The following is a 25,322-nucleotide window of genomic DNA, read 5'->3' as shown; positions in this document are numbered from 1 at the left end:
ATTTTTTTATCTTTTCAAAAAAACAGCTTTTAGTTTCATTGACCTTCTCTATTTTCTTTTCAACTCTGTTTCATTCATTTCTGCTCTCATCGGTTAATTCTTTCCTTCTGTTAACTTTGGGCTTCATTCATTCTTTTTCTAGTTCTTTGAGGTGTAAAATTAAGTTGAGACTCTGTTTTGTGAAGTAGGTATTTATCTCTATGAACTTCCTTCTTAGACCTGCTTTTGCTGCATCCCACAAATGTTGGTATATTCCCACTTTCATCCATCTCATGGTATTTTTTGATTTCTCTTTTGATTTCTTCTATGACCCATTAGTTATTCACTAGCAAGTTGTTTAGTCTCCACATATTGTTGAACATTCCAGTTTTCTTTGTGTAATTAACGTCTAGTTTTCTAATACTGTGGCTGGAAAAGATACTTGATATGATTTCATTTCTTATCAATTAATTAACACTCATTCTGTGGCCTAACATAGGGGCTAAACTGGAAAATGTTCCATGTGTATTTGAGAAGAATCTGAATTCTGTTGCTTTTGGTTGGTATTACCCTCTCAGAGGATCCATTCATTTTTCTTCATTCTTTTTTCCACTCTGTTTTTGGCTTGCGTAATCTCTATTGATCTATCCTCAAGTTTGCTAATTCTTCCTTCGGACAGTTAAAATCTATTATTTAGTTTCTCTAGTGAATTTTTAAAATTTTGATTAATGTACTTTTTTCTCAACTCCAGAATTTCCATTTGGTTTTTATAATTCCTTTTTGGTGCAACCCAGAAACAGTATTTTAGTTTATTTATTTATTTTTAATTGAGATATAATTGTTACATAAGATAGAATCGTTTTAGGGTACAACATAATGATTTGATATACGTATATTGCAAAATGATTACAATAATAAGTTTACTTAACGTCCATCACATAGTTACAAAATTTTTTTTTTGTTATGATGAGAACTTTTAAAATCAATTTTCTTAGGAACTTTTGAATATACAACAGTTTTAAAAAGTTACTTAAATTCCAGTTAGTTAACATACAGTGTAATATTAGCTTTAGGTGTGCAATATAGTGATTCAATACTTCCATACAATACCTGGTGCTCATTACAAGTACACTCCTTAATCCCCATCACCTATTTAACCTCTCCCCCACCCACCTCCCTTCTGATAACCATCAGTTTGTTTTCCATAGTTCAGAGACTCTTTCTTGGTTTGCCCCCCTCTCTTTTTTTTCCTCCTTTAGTCATTTGTTTTGTTTCATAAATTTCACAGGTGAAATCATATGGTATTTGTCTTTCTCTGACTGGACTTATTTCACTTAGCATAATACTCTCTAGCTCCAACCATGTCATTGCAAATGGCAAGATTTCATTATTTTTTTTTTTTTTTACGGCTGAGTAATTTCTGAGTAATATTCATATATATATATATATGAATTCATATGAATTCATATATATGAATATGAATATGTATGAATTCATATATATATATGAATATATTTATACACACACACACACATATACCTCACATCTTCCTTATCCATTCATCAATCAATGGACACTTGGGCTGTTTCCGTAATTTAGCTATTGTAGATAATGCTGCTATAAACATCTGGGTACATGTATCCCTCTGAATTAGTATTTTTGTGTTCTTTGGGTAAATACCTAGCAGTGCAATTGCTGGACTGTAGGGAAGCTCTATTTTTAACTTTTTGAGGAATCTCCATACTGTTTTCTAGAGTGGCTATACCAGTTTGCATTCCTACCAACAGTGCAAGAGGGTTGCCCTTTCTCCACATCCTTGCCAAAAAGAGTTGTTTCTTTTGTTGTTGATTTTAGCCATTCTGACAGGTGTGAGGTGATATCTCATTGTAGTTTTTATTTGTATTTCCCTGTTGATCAGTGAGGTTGAGCCTCTTTATTGATATTTTCTATTGGATGTGATGGTCATCAGACCTTCTTTTACTTCTTTATTCATGGTTTCTTTGGTTCTATGAAGACATTTATAGTGATTTCTTTTAAATCTCTTTTTGTTAAATGTGACATCTGGTTCTTCCCCCAGTTTCAATTGCCTGTATTTTTTTCTTAAATATGGGTCATATTTTTCTCTGGGTACTGATATCTCCTTCCTTTCTAAAACTTGTTATTGCTATTTGCTTGTTCATTTGTTTAGTGATTACCTGGATTATTTTAGTGCGATTTATTTCCCCATAATGGGTTGAACTGTGTCGCCCCACAAAGGCATGTTGAAGTCTTAACCCCCAGTACCTCAGATTGTGAAAATAGGGTTTTTGCAGACTTAAGCAAGTTAAGATGAGATCATTAGGGTAAGCCCTAATCCAGTATGACTGATGTCTTTATAAAAAGGGAAAATTTTGACACAGATATACATAGAGGTAAGACATTATGAAAACACACGGGGAGAACACAATATGAAGACAGAGGATTGGAGTGATAGATCCACCAACCAAGAAATTTCTATGACTACCAGAACTAGAAGGGAAACAGATCCGTTCTTATCGTATTCAGAGAGTGCATGTTCATGCTAACACGTTGATTTCAGATTTCTGTCCTCCAGAACTATGAGACAATGAATTTCTATTGTTTTAAGTCATATAGTTTGTGGTACTTTGCTAATGCAGCTGAAGGACTAGTATGCACCCCCCCCCCAACCCCACTTACCCCCACACAATGTTAATTGTGCCTCTCAGGGACAAATAGCTTTGGGTATGCCCCAAACCATCCTGGAGTGACAAAGGTACTATTAGGGCTCTCTACTATACTTCTTTTTTTAAAGATTTATTTTTTATTTTTAGAGGAAGGGGAGAGGGACAAAGGGGTAAGGGAGGAGGGAGGGGGGGTTGAGAGAGAGAGAGAGAGAGAGAGAGAAAATATCAAGAAGACTCCATGTTTAGCACAGAGCATGACACAGGGCTCAATTCCACAACCCTGGGGTCATAACCTGAGCCAAAATCAAGAGTCAAATTCCCAACAGACTGAGCCACCCAGGAGCCCCCTTTCTACTACTCTCACCCCGTCCACACTCAGCTGTTAAACTTCACTAACTGCCAGTTGACTGTTCTATTGTTTTCAGTGCCCTGGGGCACAAATTCTCTAATCCAATCAAATTGTGGCTGCTTTCAGGGACTATTTTCTGAGGTCAATGTTTGATATTGAAAATGCTCCGCCCAGTAGCCTTATTCTTTCTGCCTCTGAATTTGACTACTCTAGGTATCTCATATAAGAGGAATCACACAGTATCTGCCCCTTTGTTACTGGCTTATTTCAATTAACATAATATATTCAAGGATCATCTATACCCTAGCATGTGTTGGAATTTCATTTCTTTTTGAAGCTAAAAATTTTCCTGTGTGTGTGTGTGTGTGTGTGTGTGTGTGTATCAAATTTTGTTTATTCATCATCTGCTGATAGAAACTTGGGTTGCTTCCACCTTTTAGCTATTGTGAATAATGCTGCTATGAATATAGGTGTACAAGTATCTGTTCAAGCTTCTACTTTCAATTCTTTTGGATATAGACCAGGAAGTGGAATTACTGGATCATATGGTAATTCTATACATATATTTTTTATTTATTGGTATTTTTATTTTCTAATTTTTTGAGAGGGAGGGAGGAACTAGAAGGAGGAGAGAGAACATCTCAAGCAGACTTCAAACTCAGCACAGAGCCTGATATGGGCTCAATCCCACAACCTTGGGATCATGACCTAAGTTATAATCAAGAGTCAGATACTCAACCTACTGAGCTACCAGGTGCCCCTGATAGGTCTATTTTTAATTTTTTGAGGAATCACAACACTGCTTTCCATAGCAACTACACCATTACACATTTCTGTCAACAGTGCACAGTTTCCAAATTCTCAGTATATTCACCAACATTTGTTCTTTTCCATTTTTTTTTTTTTTTTAGCCATGGTAATGAGCCTTAGGTGATATCTTATTGTGGTTTTGATCTGCAGTTTCCTAATGATTAGTGATGTTGAGCATTTTTTCAAGTGCTGTTGGCTATTTGTAGATCTTCTTTTGAAAAGTATCAAGTACTTTGTCTATTTTTTAATTGGGCCACTTATTTGTTGTTGAGTTGTAGGAGTCCTTTGTATATTCTGAGTATTAACCCCTTATCAGATTTTCAAATATATTTTCCTCATCCCATAGGTTGCTTTTCTTTTTTTTTTTTTTTAACGTTTATTTATTTTTCAGACAGAGAGAGACAGAGCATGAACGGGGGAGGGTCAGAGAGAGGGAGACACAGAATCCGAAACAGGCTCCAGGCTGTCAGCCCAGAGCCCGACGTGGGGCTCGAACTCACGGACCGCAAGATCATGACCTGAGCCGAAGTCGGCCGCTCAACCGACTGAGCCACCCAGGTGCCCCCCATAGGTTGCTTTTCATTGTGTTGTGTCCTATGATGCAAAGGTTTCTAATGTTTGATGTAGTTCATTATATCCATTTTTTTCTTTTGCTGTATATGCTTTTGGTATTCTATCTAAGAAATCATTGCCAAACCAGTCTCAAAAAGTTTTTCCCTATGCTTTCTTCTAAGAATTTTAGTGTTGTAGCTATAAGAGCTTGATACGTTTTGTTATTTTTGTATATAAGAGTCCTACATCATTCTTTTGCATGTAGATATCTAATTTTCCTAACATCTTTGTTGAAGAGACTGTCCTTTCCCCATTGCACAGAATTGGCATCCTTGCTGAAAGTCATTTGAACATATTTGTAGGGGTCCTCTGTTGTTTTCTATTGGTTTATGTGTCTGTCTTTATGCTAGTACTACACTACATTGATTACTACAGTTTCATAGTAAGTTTTGAAATCAGGAGGTGTGAGACCTCCAACTTTGTGGTTCTGTTTTAAGATTGTTTTGGCAATTCGGGGTCTCTTAATATTCCATATGAGTTTTAAAATAGATTTTTTATTTCCACAAAAAAATATCATTGAGGATTTGAGAGGGATTGCATTGAATCTGTATCTTGTTTTGGGTGGTATTGACATCTTAAGAAATATTCCAATGTATAAACAAGGGATGTTTTCCCATTTATCATCTCCTTTCATTTATTTTAGCAATTTTTGTAGTTATCGGTGTACATTTTTCACTTTCTTAGTTAAGTTTCTTCCTAAGTATTTTTATTATTTTTGATATGCTGTAAATGGAAATCTTTTTTCTTAATTTTTTTGGATTATTCATTGCTAGTGTATAGACACACGACTAATTTTTGTGTGTTAATTTTCCATCCTACAACTTGCTGAATTTATTAGTTCTAAGTACTTTTTTTTTAAATTTTTTTTTAACGTTTATTTATTTTTGAGACAGAGAGAGACAGAGCATGAACGGAGGAGGGGCAGAGAGAGAGGGAGGCACAGAATCGGAAGCAGGCTCCAGGCTCTGAGCCATCAGCCCAGAGCCGGATGCGGGGCTCGAACTCAAGGACCATGAGATCGTGACCTGAGCCGAAGTCGGACGCTTAACCGACTGAGCCACCCAGGCACCCCTAGTTCTAAGTACTTTTTAAAAAAATGTTTATTTATTTATTTGGGGGCACCTGTGTGGCTCAGTTGGTTAAGTATCTGACTTGATTTCAGCCCTGGTCATGATCTGAGCCCCTGAGATGGGCTTTTACGTATCGTAATACTATATAATACGTATGTATTGTATATATGTATGTATAATATACACATAATACATATAATGTATATATAATAATATATCATTGTTATGGACTTAATGTTTGTATACACCCCAAATTCATATTGGTCTCCTAATCCCAATGTGATGGTATTGGAAGGTAGAACCTCTGAAAGGTAATTAGGTCATGAAGGTTGGGACCTCATGAATGGAATTAGTACCCTTCTGAAAAGAGGCCAGAGCTAGCTAAATCACTTTCCACCATGTAATACACTGAGAATATACTGAGGATAACTTGAAAATTTAGCAGTCTGCAACCTGGAAGAAGGTCCTCACTAGAACCCAACCATGCTGGCGTTCTAATCTTGGGCTTCCAGCCCCAGAACTGTGAGACATAAATTTCTTTGTTTATAAGCCATCCAGTCTATAATACTTTGTTATGACAGCCTGAGATAATATAGTATCCATTTGTTAAAATTATATAAGCTTATTTCCATTGTGTGGCTATTATAAGCAAAGCTGCTATAAACATTTGTGTATAGTTTTTATACAAACTGATACTTTCTTTTCTCTTGAGTAGATACCTAGATGTGGAATGGCTGGATGATATAGTAGGTATATATTTAGCATTGAATAAAGTGCCAAATGGTTTTTCATTTTTCATTCCTACTAGCAGTGTATGAGAATTGCTCCTCCACATACTTGCCCACATTTGGTATGATCAGTCTTTTAATTTTAGCTATTCTAATAGGTGTACAACAGTATCTCATAGTTTCAATCTGCATTTCCTAATGACTAATGCAGATTGTCATTTGATGTGCTCCTTTGCTATCTGTATATGTACTTTGTTGAAGTATTTGCTCAAATGTTTTGTTCATTTTAAATATGAGGTTGTCTTAATATTGTTTTGAGAATTGTTTATATATTTTGGTTATAAGTACTATATCAGATGTTTACTTTATAAATAATTTTTCCCATTGTATGGTTTCTTTTTCCATCCTTTTAGCATTCTTTCAAAGATCAGAAGCTTTAATTTTGATAGAGTCCAATTTACCAATTTTATCTTTTTTTTAATTTTTTTTTATTTAAAAAAAAATTTTTTTTTAACGTTTTATTTTATTTTTGGGACAGAGAGAGACAGAGCATGAACGGGGGAGGGGCAGAGAGAGAGGGAGACACAGAATCAGAAGCAGGCTCCAGGCTCTGAGCCATCAGCCCAGAGCCCGACGCGGGGCTCAAACTCACGGACCGCGAGATCGTGACCTGAGCCGAAGTCGGACACTTAACCAACTGAGCCACCCAGGCGCCCCTACCAATTTTATCTTTAATGGACTGTGTTTTTTCGGTCATATCTAAAAAAATCATTGCCTAGCCCATTCAGATTTATATATTACATACTTTTCTGTATATATATTATACTTTGATTAAAAGTTTTAAAAATTCAATTCTTGGGGCGCCTGGGTGGCGCAGTCGGTTAAGCGTCCGACTTCAGCCAGGTCACGATCTCGCGGTCCGTGAGTTCGAGCCCCGCGTCAGGCTCTGGGCTGATGGCTCGGAGCCTGGAGCCTGTTTCTGATTCTGTGTCTCCCTCTCTCTCTGCCCCTCCCCCGTTCATGCTCTGTCTCTCTCTGTCCCAAAAATAAATAAAAAACGTTGAAAACAAAAAATTAAAAAAAAAAAAAATTCAATTCTTAAATGTTTTCTTCTTATTTTTTTTTTAACATTTATTCATTTTTGAGGGAGAGAAACAGAAAGAGAGAGAGAGAGAGAGAGAGAGAGAGAGATAGAGAGAGAGAGAGACAGCGCCAGGGCATGAGCAGGGGAGGGGCAGAGAGGGAGGATCCAGGATCCAAAGGAGGCTCCAGGCCCTGAGCTGTCAGCACAGAGCCTGACATGGGGCTCAAACTTATGAACCAAACTTATGAACTTATGAGATCATGACCTGAGCTGAAGTCCTAGGCTTAACCAACTAAGCCACCCAAGTGCCTTTTAGTTAAACATTTTCTAATGAGATAACCAATTTGTGATAATTTATATTTGCTAGAGTACATTACCAAGAAGAATGGATGTTAGCTTTACTACCTATATTATAGCTAGGTTAGCTATTATTAACACCATAATCAACTAGTTCTTAAGGTCATGAGTAGACTTTCCTCACTCCACCCTAATGTTTCTATTACCAGTAATGAATTATAGAAGCCAACAGCCAATGTTACACTGTAAGATATGTCATGTGGCAAAGACTCTAACAAAATCAATGTATCAATATTAGAAGTGAGTTCATTACTTCAAAGCAGGATATTTTCTACTTTTAACATTTCAGTCAAGTTCTTTATGATGCCATTTTCAAATAAACTCAGAATTCTAAAGAATATTACCTGTATGACTGTCCTTGGGGTGGAAATACTCATTTTTTCTGCTTTTATCTCAGGTGCAATTGTCAAGGTTTTTGACAGAGCCATTCTGCTTTGGTTTGCACCACTATATCCTTTTGTTTGGGTTCCTTTTACTGTGCTGATAAAACTAATAGACTTCTTTGGCTGTGGGCCAGTGCTCCTATATCAAGAAAAGATAACATAACACGAAGGATTCATGATTGAAGGAAAATTAACCAACAATAAAAATCAGACTTTCATTTAGAAACATGGAAACAATCTGAACATAGGTACAAGAAAGAATAATAGCTACTTGAGAGTTCAATATGTATAAGCATAGTTCTAGAATGTTTACATGCATTGTATCACTTTTTTTCTCATAATCCTTAAGAGGTTGTTATAAATATCATTTTATCTAAAATCAGAGAGGCTTAAAGGGAACTATTCCTATGAGAGTTGAAATCTGAACCTAGGTAGTCTGATCCAAAGTCTACAGTGATTTTTCTGGTCTCAGTTTCCTTATCTGTAATATGGGGATATTAACAGTACCCTATTCACAGATTATTATGAGGATTAAATGGATTAATTTGTATATTATAGTTAGGAAGTCTCTGGCACATAGGAAGCATAAGTGAGTGTATAGGGCAGTTGCATAGGCAGAATGAAGCATGAGGAGTAAAAACTGGGAAGAATATTGTGTTTCTGCCTGAACAATTACATAATAATCTTTAATAAGAAGATAACATCAAAATGTATCCTGGAGGAAAAAAAAAAAAAAAGATATGATTTCACTTTTCTATACTCTGCAAATTCCTTAACACAAAAACCTACCTTATCATTCCTTTGTTCTAGTACTCTGTATTACGGATTTCTTCTATTAAACAAAGATGATCTTCTCTCAGATTATAAAAAGGAAATAGGTTTCCAAAGAAAACATTTTAAACAATAATTTTACTTTTCAAATCATAAAAGATCAGACAAGAATGAAATATTTTTAAATGACAATCAATCCACTTTTCATGTTTTATTTTTCTTCATAGCATTTATTACTACTTGCCACTTTGTTGTTGTCCACTCCCTTACCAGAATGTTAGCATCTTCAGGGTAAGATCTTTGTCTTGTTAATTGTTATATTCCTAGAACCCACGACAGTACTCAGGATATCGTGGTCTCTAAAGAAGTATTTTTTAAATAAATGAATTCCTGCAATGAATTCATGCAATATTTCAAATTTACATTGTCTTAAAGTATTTTACTCTATCCTCCCTCCTTCAATGTCTAAATGACTTTATCTTCAACATCTCTAAGAAAATAAGAACAAACAATCTGGTTAAAAGCTCCTTAAATTATTTCTCCATTGTCTTATATTCTTCTTCCATATCCTACAAACTCACCTAAACGCATCTTTCTTTCTTTCTTCTTTTGGTAAAAGAGTTGCCATTCTTATCTAAGGCTAATCTTTCTTCTTGTGCTCTGAAATCTGTCTATTACTACTTTCTCAGGGACTATTGTACATCAATAATTCCTTATCCACTACATATTATTTCCTCTTTTCCCCTTGAACATATAATTATGCTCCATTCATCCCCCCAACTAAAAAATCCTTCCTTTAGCTGTGTCTTCCTCTGTTACTTTATCTACGCTTCCTTTCATAGTCTAACTCTTCAAATATTAGTAAATAATACTGTCTACTTCCTTATTCCTTATTGGCTCCAAAATTCACTGCAATCTAGTTCCACCTCTCCTGGCCTACCGCATAGAGATTACTTTCATTACAATCCCCTAGTGCTTCAACTTGTCAAATCCAAGGGACTCTTTTCAGTACTTATCTTTGTAGCATCTGACAGTTAACTCTTCCCTCTTCTGGGACATCACTGTCTCTTATTTTTCAACCTCCTTGGGACCTCTAACCACCTGACCCTTCCATTTTGGACTAATTTGTACCTTTTAGGTTTCTCGTCTCTCTCTATTTAATCCAGAATCTACAACTCACTAATTGAATAACTCTTTTACCATTATGTTCAACTTGGATTTTCTTTTTCTTTGACCTTTTGCCCTATCCTTACAAAAGCTAGTCCTCCCATTTTATTTCTCCTTTATTAGTTTCCTCTTTTAAAGATTACACTTAAGCTCAAACCCCAGTTATTAGTTTGTTCTCTCTCTATACACACACACACACACACACACACACACACACACACACACACACAATATCCCTGAGTAAATTTACCAACATCCATAGTTTCAATGACTACTTCTATTCCACTTCCTTATGGAAGTCTATCATTACCACTACTACCTCCTTTCTTCCATCCCCTGAAGATTTTATATCCTAAATTACTGACTCTCTCTCAAATATTACTTCTGGCATAATTCTTGAGTATTTCAATATCCATGAAGGTAATCCTTTTAATGTTATGGCCTCTTATAACTTGAAGCCTTCTCACATACATGATCTAGCCCTCCTTGCTATGTCAGCTACTTATTCCCATGGTCATACATGGTCATCCCGTTGCTAAGGGCAAGGTCAACTATCACTTCCTTTTTTTCCAGCTTATACACCCTCTGAATACCCAAATTCAAACAACTCTATTCAACTCCCTTCAACTCCATTGTCACCTTAGAGTCCTTGATTCTATCTACCATGTTTACTCCCTTCCCCATCTCTCTCATGCAATCTCTTTCTCTCCTGAGCTTACAGTTAATAAATATAAGCCATAATTAATTATAGGCATACCTCGGAGATATTGCAGGTTCAGTTCCAGGCTACCATAATAAAGCAAGTATCACAATAAAGTGAGTAAAATGAATTTTTTTGGTTTCTTAGTGCATATAAAAGTTATGTTTACACTATAGTCTATTAAATGTGCAATACTATTATGTCTAAGAACACAACATACATATCTTAATTAAAAAATACTTTATTGCAGGGGTGCCTGGGTGGCTCAGTCATTTAAGCTTCTGACTTCGGCTCTGGTCATGATCTCATGGTTTGTGAGTTCGAGCCCCACGTCAGGCTCTGTGCTGACAGCTCAGAGCTTGGAGCCTGCTTCAGATTCCGTGTCTCCCTCTCTCTCTGCCCCTACGCTGCTTGCACTCTCTCACTCTCTCTCAAAAAAAAAATAAACATTGAAAAATTTTAAAAAAATACTTTATTGCTAAAAATGTTAACTATCATCTGAGCTTTCAGTGAGTAATAATCATGGATATGGTTCATGATAAGAAATACAATAATAAAAAAGTTTGAAATATTGTAAGAATTACTGAAATGTGACACAGTGCCAAAAAGTGAGCAAATGTTGTTTGACAAATGGCTCCAGTAAGACAAGCTCAACACAGGGTTGCCAGAAACCTTCAATCTGTAAAGTACACAGTATCAACAAAGTGCCATACAGTGAAGTGCAATAAAATGAGGTATGCCTGTGTTATAATCTTTACTTACATTCTCATCTTCCTTTTCCTTTTCCTTTTTTAAATTCACTGTATTTGCTGGCAAAACCAAAACTATGATCCATTCCAATCATCTTCTTATGTTGAGCCTTGCACCTGTGTATCAACCATGTTTCTAGCTTCGGGTAAACCTGATGTTTTATCATTTGCCATAAATGTATAGGCCCAATATGTCTTGTTCTGGACAAACTGATATGCTCAAGTTACTGTACCTTGGTTTCCCGACTCCTTGTCACTCCTTCCCCTCCCAGGGGTACAATTTTCCAATGCGAACCAGTCTATCCCCAACCATCTCTCTTATCAGGCTCTCACACTGTGGGCCACTATATATCTTCCCTAATCACCCTATAGCCAGGTACCAGACAACTTGGGATGGTCCCTAGGTTCCAGATCCCACTGAAATGATTCAAACTAGTCCAGCTTAAGCCTGTTCACCATGTCTCACTCTACCTTCCCACCAAAAGCACAACAGAGATGGGCCCACAGTTTCTCCCTTTCCCTCTGCCTGGTGGCTAACCACACTGCTTCCCCATGTAGCCCCCTGTAGCATTGCCTGCCCTCTCCTCTTGGACACTATGAGTAATAAACTATTTTTTTCAATGGCAATCACTTCCTGATCTGTTGACCTTCCTATACCTCTAATTTTCTTTAATACACTATGTTTTAATTGAACCTGTACAGCTAAAAGAAGCTGGAGAAAAAACATCCAAGTATGATGCCAGGTCTCACTTTATGGATTTTTGCTTTAAAGTGTGTCCTTAAAGTTAAAAAGTATATGGAAGCCAATGAAAATGATAACACCACAACCCAAAACCACTGGGAGCAGCAAAGACAGTCATAAGAGGAAAGTACATAGCAATCCAGGGCTTCCTAAAGAAGAAAGAAAGCTCTCAGATACACAACCTTTCCAGCCTTAAAGAGCTGGAAAAAGAACAGCAAATAAAACCCAAAACCAGCAGAAGACAGGAAATAATAAAGATTAGAGCAGAAATTAATGCTATCGAAATAAACAAACAAAAAAAACCCAGTAGAACAGATCAATGAAAACAGAAGCTGGTTCTTTGAAAGAATTAAAAATTGCTAAACCACTAGCCAGTTTGATCAAAAAGAAAAAGGAAAGGACCCAAATAAATAAAATCAAGAATGAAAGAGGAGAGATCACAACCAACACAGAAATAAAAACAATAATAAGAGAATATTATGAGCAATTATATGCCAATAAAATTGGCAATCTGAAAGAAATTGACAAATTCCTAGAAACATATACATTACCAAAACTGAAACAGGAATAAATAGAAAATTTGAACAGACCTATAACCAGTAAAGAAATTGAATTAGTAATTAAAAATCTCCCAAAAACCAAGAGTCCAGGGCCAGATGGCTTTCCAGGGGAATTCTACCAAACATTTAAGGAAGAGTTAACACCTATTCTCTTGAAGCTGTTCCAAAAAATAGAAATGGAAGGAAAACTTCCAAACTCTTTCAAGGCCAGGATTACCTCGATTCCAAAACTAGACAGAGACCCCACTAAAAAAAAGAACTATAGACCAATTTCCCGGACAAACATGGATGCAAAAATCCTCAATAAGATATTAGCCAACCGATCAAACAATACATTAAAAAAATTATTCACCACGACCAAGTGGGATTTATACCTGGGATGCAGGGCTAGCTCAATATCCACAAAACAATTAACATGATTCATCACATCAATAAAAGCACAAGAACCATATGATCCTCTCAATAGATGCAGAGAAAGTATTTGACAAAATACAGCATGCTTTCTTGATAAAAACACTCAAGAAAGTAGTGATAGAAGGATCATACCTTGAGATCATAAAAGCCACACATGAGACACCCAACGCTAATATCATCCTCAATGGGGAAAAACAGAGCTTTCCCCCTAAGGTCAGGAACAAGACAGGGATGTCCACTCTCACCACTGTTATTCAACATAGTATTGGAAGTCTTAGCCTCTGCAATCAGACAACACAAAGAAATAAAAGGCATCCAAATCCGCCAGGAGGAGGTCAAACTTTCACTCTTTGCAGATAACATGATACTCTATATGGAAAAGCCAAAAGATTCCACCAAAAAACTGCTAGAACTGAATCATGAATTCAGCAAAGTTACCAGATATAAAATCAATGCACAGAAATCGGTGCATTCTATTCACCAACAATGAAACAACAGAAAGAGAAATCAAGGAGTCGATCCCATTTACAGTTGCACAAAAAACCATAAAATACCTAGGAATAAATCTAATGAAAGAAGTGAAAAATCTATACACTGAAAACTATAGAAAGCTTATGAAAGAAATTGAAGAAGACACAAAAAAATGGAAAAAGATTACATGATCCTGGATAGGAAGAACAAATATTGTTAAAATGTCAATACTACCCAAAGCAAGCTACATATTCAATGCAATCCCTATCAAAATAACACCAGAATTCTTCACAGAGCTAGAACAAATAATCCTAAAATTTGTATGGAACCAGAAAAGACCCCGAATACCCAAAGCAATCTTGAAAAAGAAAACCAAAGCAGGAGGCATCACAATCCTGGACTTCAAGCTATACTACAAAGCTGTAATCATCAAGACAGTATGGTACTGGCACAAGAACAGACACTCAGATCAATGGAACAGAATAGAGAACCCAGAAATGGACCCACAAACGTATGGCCAACTAATCTTTGACAAATCAGGAAAGAATATCCAACAGAATAAAGACAGTCTCTTCAGCAAGTGGTGCCGAGAAAACTGGACAGCAACATGCAGAAGAATGAATCTGGACCACTTTCTTACACCACACACAAAAATAAACTCAAAATGGATGAAAGACCTAAATGTAAGACAGGGAGCCATCAAAATCCTCGAGGAGAAAGCAGGCAAAAACCTCTTTGATCTCAGCCACAGCAACTTCTTACTCAATACATCTCCAGAGGCAAGGGAAACAAAAGCAAAAGTGAACTACTGGGACCCCATCAAAATAAAATCTTCTGCACAGCGAAGGAAACAATCAGCAAAACTAAAAGGCAACCGGCAGAATGGGAGAAGATATTTGCAAACGACATATCAGATAAAGAGTTAGTATCCAAAATCTATAAAGAACTTATCAAACTCAAACCCAAAAAACAAATAATCGAATGAAGAAATGGGCAAAAGACATGAATAGACACTTCTCCAAAGAAGACATACAGATGGCCAACTGACATGTGAAAAAATGCTCAATATCACTCATCAGGGAAATACAAATAAAAACCACAATGAGATATCACCTCACACCTGTCAGAATGGCTAACATTAACAACTCAGGCAACAACAGATGTTGGCGAGGATGCAGAGAAAGAGGGTCTCTTTTGCATTGTTGGTGGGAATGCAAGCTGGTGTAGCCACTCTGGAAAACAGTATGGAGGTTCCTCAAAAAACTAAAAATAGAACTACCCTACGACCCAGCAATTATACTACGAGGCATTTATCCAAGGGATACAGGTGTGCTGTTTTGAAGGGACACATGCACCCCCATGTTTATAGCAGCACTATCAACAATAGCCAAAGTATGGAAAGAGCCCAAATGTCCATCGATGGATGAATGGATAGAGATGTGGTATATATATGGAGTATTACTTGGCGATTAAGAAGAATGAAATCTTGACATTTGCAACTACGTGGATGGAACTGGAGGGTATTATGGTAAGTAAAATTAGCCAGAGAAAGACAAGTATCATATGACTTCACTTATATGAGGACTTTAAGAGATAAGACAGATGAACATAAGGGAAGGGAAACAAAAATAACAGAAAAACAGGGAGGGGGACAAAATATAAGAGACTCTTAAATACAGACAACAAACAGAGGGTTACTGGAGGGGTTGTGGGAGGGGGGATGGGCTAAATGGGTAAGGAGCATTAAGGAATCTACTCCTGAAATCATTGTTCCACTATATGCTAACTAATTTGGATGTAAATTAAAAACAATAAAATTAAAAAAATAAAGTACTTCCAGATGGAAAAAAAAAAAAAGTGTGCCCTTAATGTGCCAGCAATCATACTGCATCTTTTTTTTGGTTCACTTTTTAGTACACCTTCTGAGGTCACTATTTCATACTTCTCTCTCCTTGAATATCAAGATTTCCTCTCCCATCTTTACTTTCAGCTTATTAAATGAGAAAAATGAGCTAATCAGGTAACTTTCAAATATTGTCACGGTCACAACTATGCACCTGTCTATATCTATGTCTACATTCTCTATTTTTCTCTTCCTACTCTGGACAAATTACCCATGATTCCAGCTTAGGACAATTTCTCTACTCCTGTACTAAATTCCATTTCTTCCTGCCTATTCAAGGACATTGCTCTAGTAATTCTCTCATGCATCATAAACTTTTGTCAGTCTATTGGATTATTCCTTTCAGCATGTAAACATGCTATTGTTTTCTTATCTTAAAAAATTTCTCTTGGGGCACCTGGGTGGCTCGGTCGGTTAAGCGTCTGACTTCGGCTCAGGTCATGATCTCACGGTCCGTGAGTTCGAGCCCCGCGTCGGGCTCTGTGCTGACAGCTCAGAGCCTGGAGCCTGTTTCAGATTCTGTGTCTCCCTCTCTCTCTGCTCCTCCCCTGTTCATGCTGTCTCCCTCTCTCTCTGCTCCTCCCCTGTTCATGCTCTGTCTCTCTCTGTCTCAAAAATAAATAAACATTAAAAAAAAAAAAATTTCTCTTGATTCCATCTACCTCTCCAGTTACCATTCATTCATCTTTCCTTTAATTATAGCAACTCCTTTGAAAGAACAATCTGTACTTATTGTTTCTCTTTTTTTAATAAATTAATTAATTAATTAATTAATGTATTCATTTATTTGAGAGAGAGAGACACAGAGCACGTGTGAGTAGGGGAGAGGGGCAGAAGGAGAGAGAATCTTAAGCAGCCTCCACACTCTGTGCAGAGCCTGATGCAGGGCTTGATCCCACAACCCCGGGACCATGTCCCAAGCTGAGATCAAGAGTGGGAAGCTCAACTGACTGACCCACCCAGGCACCCCTATACTTTTGGTTTCTAATATCCCTCCGTTTATACTCTCTTGAACCTGATCCAGTCAGGTTTTAGCCCTTATCATTCCACCAAAAGAACTCTTACTGAGGTCCACTCACTTCCACAATATTAATGCCAATGTTCTCATCTTACTTTCCAGCAGAATTTACACTGCTCCTTCTTTGTTCTTTGACTTTTTTTTTTTTTTTTTTTTTAACTTGGATTGCAGGACACTTTCCTTATCCGGTTTTCCTTCTACTTTTTCTGCAGTGTTCATCCTTGGGCTCTTCCTATTTCTGTCTATACTCATAGCCTAGGTGAACTCATCCAATGCATGATTTATAAACCATCTATATGATAATGACTCCCAAATATATATCTCTAACTGTACCTATATCCTCTGAACCCTAGACCTATATACCCATCTCCTTACTTGACATCTCAGACTCAAAATTAGCATGTCCAAAATTGAGCTTCTGACAATCTCGCCCTCACCCTGTCCAACAAACCTACTTCTCTTGCAGTCTCCCTCCCTTTTTGTCAAAGATAATGTGATTCTTTCAGTTGCTCAGGTGAAAAACTTCAAAATATATCCCAAATTCAACCATTTTGTTATCTTCCTTGTTGCCACCATCCTGGTACAAATAACTATCCTATCTCTCTTGGATTGTTGCAGTAGCCTTCTAACTCATCTTCTTGCTTAACATCAGTCCCTTGAAGTCCATTCACCACATGGCAACCAGAGTGATCCCTTAAAACACAAATTAGATCATGTCACTGCTCTACTTAAAACCCTCCATTTATTTACCATCTCATTCAGAGTAAAGGCCTAAGACCTCACTATGACCTAAAAAGTCCTACATGCATCCAGTTAGGTCTCTGACTTTATGTTCAATATTCTCTCCCTTGTATACTTTACTCTCGTCACACTGGCATCCTTGATATTGGCAGGCGTATTTCCTTATCAGAGCCTTTGTCCTTGCTATCCTCTTTACCTGAAACGCTTTTCCCAATAAATAAACATGTTTAGCATCCTTTCTTCGAAGGTCTTTACTTAAAATCACCTTCTTAGTGTGACCTTCCCTGGCTCCTCTATCTAAAATGTCAAATACTCCTCCTCTTAAATATTTCATATCCCCTTGCTTTACTTTTCTCCATAGGACTTATACAACATAATGCATCTTTTACTTATGTATCTTATGAATTAGCTGTCTCCCCACTCCATAGAATTTAAGTTCCATGGGGGTAAAAATTTGGGTTTGTTCAGGGGCACCTGGGTGGCTCAGTTGGCTAAGCATCTGACTTTGACTCAGGTCATGATCTCACAGTTCATGAGTTCAAGCCCCGCGTTGGGCTCTGTGCTGACAGCTCAAAGCCTGGAGCCTGCTTCAGATTCTGTGTCTCCCTCTCTCTGTGTTCCTCCTCTGCTTGTGCTCTGTCTTTCTCTCTCTCTCAAAAATAAATAAAGATTTTTTAAAAAAATTAAAAATGGCACCAGCATTCTTCTCGAAGCTAGAACAAGCAATCCTAAAATTTGTATGGAACCACAAGAGACCCCAAATAGCCAAAGTAATATTGAAGAAGAAGACCAAAGTGGGAGGCATCACAATCCCAGACTTTAGCCTCTACTACAAAGCTATAATCATCAAGACAGCACGGGCACGGTATTGGCACAAAAACAGACACATAGACCAATGGAATAGTATAGAGACTCCAGAAGTGGACCCACAAAAGTATGGCCAACTAATCTTTGACAAAGCAGGAAAGAATATCCAATGGAAAAAAGATGGTCTCTTTTTTTTTTTTTAATTTTTTAATGTTTATTTATTTTTGAGACAGAGAGAGACAGAGCATGAATGGGGGAGGGTCAGAGAGAGGGAGACACAGAATCTGAAACAGGCTCCAGGCTCTGAGCTGTCAGCACAGAGCCTGACGCGGGGCTCGAACTCACGGACCGCGAGATCATGACCTGAGCCGAAGTCGGCTACTTAACCAACTGAGCCACCCAGGCGCCCCAAGACGGTCTCTTTAACAAATGGTGCTGGGAGAACTGGGCAGCAACATGCAGAAGAATGAAACTAGACCACTTTCTTACACCATTCACAAAAATAAACCCAAAATGGATAAAGGACCTGAATGTGAGACAGAAAACCATCAAAACCCTAGAGGAGAAAGCAGGAGAAAACCTCTCTGACCTCAGCCGCAGCAATTTTTTACTTGACACATCTCCAAAGGCAAGGGAATTAAAAGCAAAAATGAACTATTGGGACCTCATGAAGATAAAAAGCTTCTACACAGCAAAGAAACAATCAACAAAACTAAAAGGCAACCAACGGAATGGGAAAAGATATTTGCAAATGACATATCAGACGAAGGGCTAGTATCCAAAATCTATAAAGAACTCACCAAACTCCACACCCAAAAAACAAATAATCCAGTGAAGAAATGGGCAGAAAACATGAATAGACACTTCTCTAACGAAGACATCCGGATGGCCAACAGGCACATGAAAAGATGCTCAACGTCACTCCTCTTCAGGGAAATACAAATCAAAACCACACTAAGATACCACCTCACGCCAGTCAGAGTGGCTAAAATGAACAAATCAGGAGACTATAGATGCTGGAGAGGATGTGGAGAAACGGGAACCCTCTTGTACTGTTGGTGGGAATGCAAACTGGTGCAGCCGCTCTGGAAAACAGTGTGGAGGTTCCTCAAAAAATTAAAAATAGATCTACCCTATGACCCAGCAATAACACTGCTAGGAATTTACCCAAGGGCTACAGGAGTGCTGATGCATAGGGGCACTTGTACCCCAATGTTTACAGCAGCACTTTCAACAATAGCCAAATTATGGGAAGAGCCTATGAATGGATAAATTGTGGTTTATATACACAATGGAATACTACTTGGCAATGAGAAAGAATGAAATATGGCCTTTTGTAGCAATGTGGATGGAACTGGAGAGTGTTATGCTAAGTGAAATAAGTCATACAGAGAAAGAGAGATACCATATGTTTTCTCTCTTATGTGGATCCTGTGAAACTTAACAGAAGATCATGGGGGAGGGGGAAAGGAAGGAAAAAAAAGAGTTAGGGAGAGAGCCAAACCATAAGAGACTCTTAAAAACTGAGACTAAACTGAGGGTTGATGGGGGGTGGGAGGGGAAAGTGGGTGATGGGCATTGAGGAGGGCTTCTGTTGGGATGAGCACTGGGTGTTGTATGGAAACCAATTTGACAATAAATTTCATATAAAAAAATTAAAAAAAATTTTTTTTTTTTAAATTTGGGTCTGTTTTGTTCCCTGCTATATCCTTAATGCCTACAATAGTACTCAACACACAGTAGCTGCTTAATAAATATTTGTTGAATAAATCATTATATCTAACTCAAAACATTCAATCTTCATACTCAGATGTTTACCAGCCTACTGGGTGGCTCTAGCTAAATATCTATAAGACATCTCAAACTGAATAGACGCATAATGAAATATCACACTTACTCATAAATCAGTTCTTCCTCTTTTATTCCCCATAGGACCCCAATAGAAAGGAATTAGTGAATGATGTTATATCTATCAATTAGGTAGTCACTGGGATCTTATGAGAGCATTATCAGTGACCCCCCAAATCTCCACATTCTAAGTTTTATGGGAAGGAACCGTGTTTATCATGTCCACAATTTCAGGTCCAGCTATTAGCAGTCTGCCTGATAGATAGGCAATCAGAAAATACAGACCACTTTTTGAAAGAAATTAAAAGAAGTACCTGTAGCCAATTATGTTAGAAATTTATGGTATAGGGGCACCTGGTGGCTCAGTTGGTTTAAGGGTCCAACTTCACCTCAGGTCATGGTCTCATGGTTTGTGAGTTCAAGCCCCACATCTGGCATTCTGCTATCAGCATGGATCCTGCATTGGATCCTCTGTCCCCCTCTGTCGCTCTACGCATCCCCTGCTTGCACGCACATGCGTACTTTCTCTCTCTCTCTGAAAAATAAACACTTAAAAAAATCTGTGGTATGTCTCTAACTACATTAGAAAATAGATATTTCAATAGAGGCAAATTAGAGAAGATAACCACTTTGAGGTTTCGGGAAGAGGTAACCACTTTGAAAGCCACTACACCTGAAAATAGAGTCATAATACAAATGGTTATGTACAGCTGCACATTCTGGAGTTTCCTGAAGCAGGGACCTAGTTTGTTTTGACTCCTGTAACTTCATTATGTAGGGCAATAACTGAAAAATATAAGGCATTCAATTGGTATCTGTAGAAAGAACTCCTGATGATCACTTCCATGTAAACAGAGGCAAATGACATTTAAAACATACTACATATACACAAATCTCACTATGAAATAACCACAAAAATAAAAGTAGGTGTGGCTTGTGAAAAAGTTTCTGTTTTAGCTCCTTCTTAGTTTAATGGGATGATGGTAATTTTTTTTTAATATAATTTATTGTCAAGTTGGCTAACATACAATGTATACAGTGTGCTCTTGGTTTTGGGGGTAGATTCCCGTGATTCACCGCTTACATACAACCATACAACACCCAGTGCTCATCTCAAGTGCCCTTATCAATAGCCATCACCCATTTTCCCCTCTTTCCCGCCCTCCTCCCCCACCCCATCAACCCTGTTTGTTCTCTGTATTTAAGGGTCTCATGGTTTGCCTCCCTCCCTTTCTGTAACTATTTTTTCTCCTTCTCTTCTCCCATGGTCTTCTGTTAACTTTCTCAAGTTCCACATGAGTAAAAACATATGATATGTATCTTTCTCTGACTTATTTCACTTAGCATAATACCCTCCAGTTCTATCCACGTTGCTGCAAATGACAGGATTTCATTCTTGAAATGATGGTAATTCCAACCTAAACCAAATAAATTTCTTCCATTCATTCTAGTTATTTATAGAACACTTGCTATACATAAGGCCCTGTGCTAAACACTGGCAAAGATACAATATGAATCAGATATAGACCCTAAGGAACTTATAGTCTAATAAAAGAAATAAAATGTGTATATGATTATAATGCAAGTACAAAATTGTATTTGCCTCAAAAGAAGTACACAGAAGATGAAATGAGAGTTGTATTAAGATGACTTTGGCTGAGAGGTTTGAACAGAGAAATTATGAGTGACATCTGAGTTAGGTCTTGAATTGTTAAGTGGGATTCCAAAGACATACTTGGGGTGTGCATATAAATGTGTGTTTGTGTTTGGTGTGGGTGGAGGTGAAGGGGGACAAAGGCATTGGAGTAAGATGAAAAATGCACCCTGAGGAAAAATCTTTGTGAACAATGAAGGTAGAAAAGCATGTGGTATATACAGGGAATCTTAAATGATTCAATTAAATACATGAAGGAAAACAAAGTTAACCTTTATAAAAGTAAAACAGCCAGGCTAAGTCTGGGATTTTTTACACAAGCAAGAGAGTGTCTTCGAAGGTTTTTAAGCAGAAGAGTAAAGTGACTTAAACTATGCTTCAGAAAAATTTAGCTGTATGCAGCACATACTATAAGTAAGATCATTAGTTAAGATGCTATGGGAATAGTCCAAGTGAGAAGTAATCAAGGTTTAACACAGGTGGCAGATGTAGAAATAAAACAAATACAACATATACCATGTATTAAGCATGTCTTTTTATCTTTGCATTTTCATGCTTTGACATCTAAGAACTTGTTCATCCTGGAAGGAATGCCCCTCCCAAGGCTAATGGATGCCTATACACAGTAAGGGCTCATTTATAAGCACCCTTATAGAAACCAACCAATCCAGAGCCTAAACCCTTAACAACCTTTATCAGGCTGTCACGGAGATCTCATTCTCTGGGCCACTATCCACCTGCCCTAATCACCCTTGGGACAGGAATCAGACAATTAGAGATAGCCCCTATAACCAGAACCTTCTGAAATTATTTAAATGAGCTCATTGTAAACCTGCTTATTCTGCTTTGTCTGTTCTTCCCACAGAAACCACAATAAAGGTTCGTGCCCATATTTCTTCTTGCTTGTTCTACCTCCAGACTGGCTCTTGTGCTTTCCCATGTGGTCCCCTGTGTGGCATGGCATGCCATGTATCCTGTTTCTAGGGATCCATGAGTATTTAAAAAAATTCCTCCCCTCATAATAGTTATTTCCCTGTCAAAGTGTCTTACATACCTGATTAAAACATAACTCAGGCATCCTTAAAAGACAGCAGATACAGAACTGATCAGAATTGGTAACAGATAATAACAATACTACTTAAATTTTAAATTTCAAAGAACTTCCATCTATATTCTTTAGTTCAATTCTTATAATAACTTGTAAGATATTTAATAGTCATGTTTTACAAATAAGAAAACTAAAACTCAAAGGTCAATTTAAATTTTTTTTTTAACGTTTATTTATTTTTGAGACAGAGAGAGACAGAACATGAACGGGGGAGGGTCAGAGAGAGGGAGACACAGAATCTGAAACAGGCTCCAGGCTCTGAGCGGTCAGCACAGAGCCCGACGTGGGGCTCGAACTCATGGACCGTGAAATCATGACCTGAGCCGAAGTCGGACGCTTAACCAACTGAGCCACCCAGGCGCCCCTCAAAGGTCAATTTAAATGCTCAAACTCATCCAATAATTCAGAGGCTATTAATCTGTTTATTTGTAAATTAAGGTTAATAATAGTACCTATCTCATTGAGTTAAGGTGATGATTAAATTAGTCTTCACTTCTTTTTTTTTAATATTTATTTATTATTTTTGAGACACAGAGAGACAGAGTGTGAGCGGGGGAGGGGCAGAGAGAGAGGGAGACACAGAATCTGAAGCAGGCTCCAGGCTCTGAGCTGTCAGCACAGAGCCCGATGCAGGGCTCAAAATCACAGACTGCAAGATCATGACCTAAGCTGAAGTCAGATACTTAACCGACTGAATCACCCAGGTGCCCCTAAATTACTCTTCACTTCTAAAACACAATAAGAAGTTAAATTGTAGACATGTTCATATTAGATATCAGTGATATCTGATGGAGCCGTCTGGTAGCAGTTAAGAATGCAAGAGTAAAGTGAATTTTAAGGAATAGAAGTGAAAGCTGGAGATTCAGATTTGAGAATCTCTGTACGGAGATGATAAGAAATGAACTGAGTCCCAAAATAAAAACCTAAAGGCATAAAAAGAAGGTAATAGAACCAAGGGGAGAAACTGGAGATAGTAAAAGAAATCAGAAAAGAGGTATTTGAACCAGTAAAGTTCAGGGATAACTTAAATTTATTGAGGAAGATCAACACTGTCAGATGCTGCAGAGAGGTAGAAGTTAAGAAAGCCCATTGAATTTGGTGACTTTTGAAACCTTTAGGTAACTCATTATTGACCTTTGAATAGTTTCTGTACAGAAATGGAGACGACAGATTGCAAGGGTTGAAAAGTGAACATAGATGTTCTGGTCCAACATGTAAAGACCACAAAAGTCATCAATCTTGTTTTTATAACAAGAAAAAAGCTTAGCAAACTGAAAATCAACAGGTTTTTCAGATCCATCATTTAGTTTATAGGCAAACCACTGGCCTGAAAATTGGACAGGCAGGAGAAAACAGAGAATCACAATTTACTGAGAGTAGAAACTTTGCAACTAGGGCCAGCAAATGGTAGGAAAACTTAAAGGATAACTGACTAATTGCTGGAGACTGAGTGTAGACTAATTTGAAAGGTAAAAATTCCTGAGGGCCCAGCCTCACACGGAGGCCCACCATGAGACTCATCGGGCTCTTGGGATGATCAGAGAAAAACTCCCTAATAATTTCAGCAGGGAGATAGGGCATAACTATTCTAAAATATACTCAGAACGTTCAGTTTTCCTTAACAAAGGCCTGCCCTCAAGGAAAACTATTTTATCAGAGCCTAACCAATGTGGGGGGGAAGAAATACACAACTCCAAGACCCTCTAGACTTCTTGTTCCACCTAAGGAAAAAAAATCTGAGAAACACTTATGAAGGTCACACTGAAGGGACAAACACCCACTAAAAGACTAAGACTAATCATAGGATTATAGAACACTTCCTCTCCCCCCAACATCTTATCACCACACCAAGAGGTCGCCTGTACAGTAACAGGGGACTGGAATGGGAAGAAATGCAAGGCTCAGACTCTATGAAGGAGTCTCTAGGGAAACCTAAAAAACAGAGGAGACAAACACAAGGACACCAGAGGAAATTGAAGCCTCAAAAACCCACCACACAGCCCAATTTCCAGTCAGATAAACACAAAATCTCACATTAAAGGCTTATTTTCCTCAGTTCATATTACCTGATGCAACATGTTCGCTTTCAACAAAAAATTACAAAGCATATCAAAGGGACAAAGAACAGTCTGAAAAAACAGAGCAAGCATTACAGCCAGACTAAGATATGGCAGAGATTTCAGAACTGTCAAGAATAGGAATTTAAAATAATTATGATTTATATGCTAAGGACTCTAGGGGCACCTGGGTAGCTCAGTCAGTTAAGGGTCCAACTCTTGATTTTGGCTCAGGTAATGATCTCACAGTTTGTGGGATTGAGCCCCACAACGAGCTCTATGCTGACAGCGTGGAGCCTGCTTGGGATTCTCTTCCTGCTTGGGATTCTCTCTCTGTCAAAATAAATAAATAAACTTAAAAAAATATGATGAGGACTCTAATAGAAAAAGTGGATAACATGAAAACTCTAAGAAAGAATCAAAAGGAAATGAATGAACTTGTAAGAAAGGAGAATTGAGGAACTAGGCAGAGAAGTGGGATAAAAGCATTGAAGAAAGAGTGGTTGTTTTTACCATGAAAGGAGATTGCTCATATTGCTAAGCTAATAGAAAAGAT

General features: G+C 37.6%; 1 protein-coding gene across 1 annotated transcript in view; it reads right to left on the bottom strand.

Annotated features, from left to right (window-relative positions):
• Positions 1–25,322, bottom strand: part of DNAI4 (dynein axonemal intermediate chain 4) — an 85,296-nt gene that overhangs the window by 57,452 nt on the left and 2,522 nt on the right. Inside the window, 1 exon segment of the mRNA XM_053894214.1 lies at positions 8,018–8,195. Coding sequence (XP_053750189.1) covers positions 8,018–8,195 — 178 coding nt within the window.

Source organism: Panthera pardus, unplaced genomic scaffold, assembly GCF_024362965.1.
Source record: "Panthera pardus isolate Hobbes unplaced genomic scaffold, ASM2436296v1 HiC_scaffold_11, whole genome shotgun sequence".
NCBI classification, from domain to species: Eukaryota; Metazoa; Chordata; class Mammalia; order Carnivora; family Felidae; genus Panthera; species Panthera pardus.
This window is presented reverse-complemented; position numbering and strand designations above follow the sequence as displayed.